Below are 5,124 nucleotides of genomic sequence, written 5' to 3' on the forward strand. Positions count from 1 at the left end.
GGATAGCATTTGAAATGTAAATAAAGAAAATGATAATAAAAAAAAAGAAAAAGAAAGATGAGGCTTAGAAAGAAACCCTTTGAAGGGTACAGACCAGGGGTGATGAAAGTCCTTGTTCTCCCTGAAGGATATGTGACACCTGTCATATGTTTCATTTCCTCTGGTTTTGGATGTAGCAGTTTGACAAGAGGGAAACCGAGGCACGGCTGTTTCTTAAGGTCTTATGTTTATCTGTCTCCTAACTCCAGTACACAGTGAAATCCCCTGGAACAAACACCTCCAATTTCTGCCCCTTTTTCTCATGAATCTCACTGAAGGCCTCTAAAGTCCAAGAATACCTCCTCTATGGCACCAGAGACCACAGGCCAGCATTTCTACAGAGCTGTACAGTGATGGGGTGCAGGCATATTTTCCGGAGTATTCAGAGTACAAACTTCCAGCCTTGTCTCCCCTCCCTCCCAATCTGACTCCTACCTTAACATAGTCATAGAAACAGCCTTCAGAAGGCTCCACATCAAAATGCCAGAAGACCAGCTTCACCCTGTACCCCATGGGGACAGTGATCACAGTGGTTGTCTCCCAGTCACTGGGGTAAGGCTTGGGATACAGAGGAGAGGTCACCTCTCCATAGAGCTTCTGAGGGAGGTACATGGAGCCCTCCACCCCATAGAACAGGGTCACCAGGAGGGTGAAGAGCCACCTGTCAAAGAGAGAGGTGAGTGTTTGTGGGGCTGGAGGACCATGGTGTTGTGCAGCACCCTTGCCATTTGTGCTGCCGTAGGCAGGAACGGGATGACTAAACTGTCCGGTTCTTTCCCCATGACCATTGTAGACTACATAGAGGTACTGTGAGTGGAGGCAGGAGCAGCCTCCGCATCGGCTGCAGCTGTGCCCCTCTTAGGTCTGTGCCCAGTCCAGGAGTCACCGGGCTCTATTGCACTCCCCACCCCTAGCCCCTGAGCTGCCTTATCTGTCCTTTTCTTTCATCTCCTTTCCTTCCTGGAGTAGGACTGGATTGGGACCAGCTATCTGAGGATGAAGTTTTCCAGCGATGGCTCTGCAAAGGTTCCCAAGGCTTCAGCAAAGGCCCCTGAGAGAAACCTTTCATTGCGTCAGAGAAACACACGTGGGGTCCAAGAAACACACATGGGGGATTCTCTCCTCACTCCAAGAGTTCCCTCCCTCACTGTTACCCTGCTATGAACCCAGAGTCAAGAAAGGAGAGGCTAGCCCAGTTTATGTCTAAGGGTCTGGACCCTGGGAGGAGGGCTGAGGAGTGACCGTGAGGAGTATGTGCTCTGGAGCTGGGACTATAGGAGGAAGGGTATTGTGTTCCTGTTCTTTCTGTCCCTTCCATTTCTTTTCCTTTTCTTTTCATATTCTTTTTTTTTTGTTTGTTTAATAATATGGGAGCATGTTTGCCACTTATGCCCAACTCCTCTCTCCTCCCTTGGTACCCATCAGTCTTACTCACATGTCTCAAGGCCAGTTTGTTTGGATCCTCAACTCTCCTGACAGAGTCTTCAGTCACTGTAAGTTGAAGGAGGGAGTAGGCATACAGGGGAGGGAAGGATTGTGGCAGTGGCGGGTGTGACCATTCCTGGAGGAATGTTTTAGGGAATGAACCATTTGCATAAACAGCAAAAAATCTGAATTCCCAGTTTAGTTATGGTCTTGAAATCCCCGTTGCTTGCTGGCACCATCTGGCGGTCAACGTGGGGAATGGCTGAGGTGATGGGATCTGAAGTTTTAGGGACCTGGAAACATTTGGTTTTGAGGGCCAGATTCTGGGGTCTCTAAATCGGATTAACATTTTCTGGGAATACACTGTCTACTCTTAGCTCAGGGAGCATTCTGTGTTTTTTCCCGGAAAGTTTGCAGTTACTATTATCTGATCTTGGTGTTCTGTCAGCTGTCCTTTCAGAGGTCAGAAGTTTCTCAAAAAGTGTGTGTGTGTGTGTGTGTGTGTGTGTGTGTGTGTGTGTAAACTTAGGCTTATGGCTCAGTGTCAGTCTCCAACATCTCCCCCTCTTTTATATTATAAGATGGAGCATCTGTCTTAGGCTACATGATGTGCATCCACAACCAGCACCCTATGTGGTTGGGTTTGAGGGTAGAGTCTCTGTCTTAGGCTACATGAGCTGTTTCCATACCCAGCACTCTCAAATTGGAGTGGGCCCCTGGGTCATGGACTCATGATAATCCAATCATTGAGATTCTCTACAGCCCATCATGGGTGTGCCCCTGGTATGTGGCATCATGCTATTCCCATCATTGATGTCTCCGTAGCTTACCAAAGCATCCAGGATTGTTTTCTGGATCTAAGGTTGTGAAGTCTGAGCCTGCCGAAGGAGCATCCGGGGGGCTCAGCATAAACCTCTTGATCAATATTTCTGACCTCCAGATGATGATAATGGACCAATACTGCTCTACCAAAGGCAGCATCGACCTGCGAATTGACAAACTCTGTTAACTTTTTAAATGCCCAGGGTCCAAAGGATATGAACAAAAATAATCCTACCACAGGCCCCCAAATCCTTGGCAACAAGGTAGAAAGCCATGGAAAAGTGGAAAACCAATTCTGGTACCAGGATTCACTTTTTTCTCATTCTCTTTTTTTCTGTTTTCTAAACTCTCTTTTACCCTTTTCAGACTATCTTCTACTAACCCTGTCTTATCTGTATGAAAGCAGTATTCCTCTTTTAAAACAGCACACAGTCCTCCTTGTTGGAAGAAAAGCAAATCTAACCCTCTTCTATTTTCTAACACTACCTCAGAAAGTGAAGTAACAGAATCTTTAAGGTTCTTTATCCCAGCCTGCATCTCTTGAAGATCTCTATCTATAGCCATACTAACTTGGGTATACTGTTGATTGGAGGTCACTAAGGAAGCAATTCCTGTTCCTGCCCCCACAGCTCCTAATCCAAGGAGAAAAACTTTAGTATCCTATCCCAGTGCGATCACTCTTATGTGAAACGCTTATGGGTTTAGGCATGCCTTGGCCCTCCTTTCCTAGGCATTGTCCTTGGGACAACATCTGTTGGGTTACAATTTCATTTGGACTACACATAATTACTTTCATCTGAGAGAGAATATCTCTTCCCCACAAATTAACTGGCAGGGCTTCAACAACAGAGGGCTGCACTGTGTCAGAATTCCCTTCTGAATCTTCCCATGTCAAAATTTTAGAACTCTGTAAGGTATTTTTAGACTGGCCAATGCCCTGGAAATGTGTAAGGGAAAGTTGAAGTGGTCAAACCGAGGGCCAGGAATTTTTTGCAAGGACGGTGTCATCAGCTCCCGTATCCACAATGCCCTCAAACCATTGCCCCTCTAACTTAAGGCATAGCATAGGACGTTCTCTAGACACCATCTGGACCCCGAGAAGATCTGAAGACCCTGGCTGAGAGGCCCCCCCGATGCCTCCCAATAACCAGGTTCTGGGTGTTCAATGGGAGGGGCAAAGCCTGTGCAGCCCACTGTCCTTGAGGGAATAAGATTGGCCCTGAGCTGGAACTAGCTAAAATCTTAATTTCTCCTGTAAAATCATTATCAACCAGGGAAGGGTGAACAATGAGGCTCTTGATGGTGGATGAGGTGCGTCTCAGAATGAGGAAAAACATATTAGGGGGAGGAGGACCAAAGACACCAGTAGGTAAGACCTGAACACCATTTTCAGGTTTTAAAATTGTATTGTTGGAGGTACACAGGTCCAATCCTGCACTCCCTTGTGTTGCTCTGAGGAGTTGGGTGGAGTGGGAGAAAGTTGGGGCATTGTTATCTGCTGACTGGTCCCCGAGGCCGGCAGAAAATGAATAGGTCTAGGGGCCCGGGGCTGGCCCCTCAAGCCATTTCCCTGAAGGGGTGGCAAAGGATTACCCATGTCATCCGTCTTGGAGCATCACTGATTAGCCCAATGTTTACCTCTCTTATATTGGGGGCACACCGTGGCAGATACAGAAGGTGTTGGCCCCAGAGGCCGAGGTGGAGGGCTCAGCGCGCCCTGTGTCTGGGGGCACTGCTTGGCAAAATGGCCAGGCTGACCACATTTAAAACAACTTTTGGAAGGCCAACAGCTTGCAAGGCAGACCCCACAGCTAAATTCATACTCTGAGAAAGGCTCTGCGAGGTCCTATGGGTGAAGGTATCTACATCACTGCAGTCTCACGAAGTCATCAACAGTCTTATTTTTAGTCTGGCCTAGAAGAACAGCCTTATAGGCAGAATTGGCATTCTCATAGGCCAACTGTTTTATAAACTTGCTATTATTTTCCACAGGGCCCAGGACTTTTTCAGCAGTTTCTAAGAGTCTTCCCACAAACTCATTGGTAAGGCTCCTGAGCTCCATGAATAACTTTGGTCAATTGGGTAGTCATAGAGCCCTTTGAAGGGACAGCCCGCCATGCCCCAAGGGCATCCTCATTAACCTGTGACAGGAGTCTGGTGGGGAATTTAAGTTGGCGCCTCTCAGACACATATTTTTCCCTTATCAAGGGTCCAGGCAGCTGCAGGCGCCTTAGAGTCTCTTTGGTTTTGTCTGGCGAGAGACTGGCACCTGTCTAGAAAATCAGCTTTCTAAGACAGAAACTGTCCACGAGTCAAAACTGCCTGGGTAACTTTAAACCATTCGGTGGGGGTGAGGTAGCCCCCTCCGGAAAGGGCCTCAAGCATGGAAACAGTAAAGGGTGCATTAGGACCATAATTTTTGACTGCAGTATTACGATCCTTAAGAGGCTTAAACTTTAATCTTTTATACTCAGTTATGTCTCGTGGTGGGGGCTCAGGAACTGCGGCCGCAGTCTCATTTTCAGCTTCGCTATCCTCTTCGCCATTTTCTGTATCAGTGGCGGGGTCCTCCTCTGAGGAGGAAGCCTCTTTGGTGCTCTGGCGGGATAACACAGGGAACACCAAGAATTTTTTTTGACCTAACTCTCTGGGAGGTTTTGTTAGAATGAGATTTTTGGGAGGCTTTGCTAGGGTGAGAATGCAGGGAGCTGACCTGATGGCTGCCAGAGATGGCAGGGAAAGGGACCGGAGCCATCAATGGACCAGGGAAAATGGTCTGTCTCACAGTCTCCTGAAGAGAGGAGAGCTCTGTGGAGAGATCAGCAAACTGTTTCTGTA

General features: G+C 47.6%; 1 protein-coding gene across 1 annotated transcript in view; it reads right to left on the bottom strand.

Moving 5' to 3' along the window:
* The window catches only part of LOC110314999 (complement C1r-A subcomponent-like), a gene marked incomplete at its 5' end in the record, with an annotated part of 14,508 nt that extends 9,624 nt beyond the window's left edge, over positions 1-4,884 (bottom strand). Inside the window, 2 exons of the mRNA XM_021189171.1 lie at positions 475-700; positions 4,757-4,884. Coding sequence (XP_021044830.1) covers positions 475-700; positions 4,757-4,884 — 354 coding nt within the window. The remainder of the gene's footprint in view (positions 1-474; positions 701-4,756) is intronic.
* Positions 4,885-5,124: the final 240 nt, after the last annotated feature.

This window comes from Mus pahari, unplaced genomic scaffold (genome assembly GCF_900095145.1).
Source record: "Mus pahari unplaced genomic scaffold, PAHARI_EIJ_v1.1 scaffold_9635_1, whole genome shotgun sequence".
Lineage (NCBI taxonomy): Eukaryota > Metazoa > Chordata > Mammalia > Rodentia > Muridae > Mus > Mus pahari.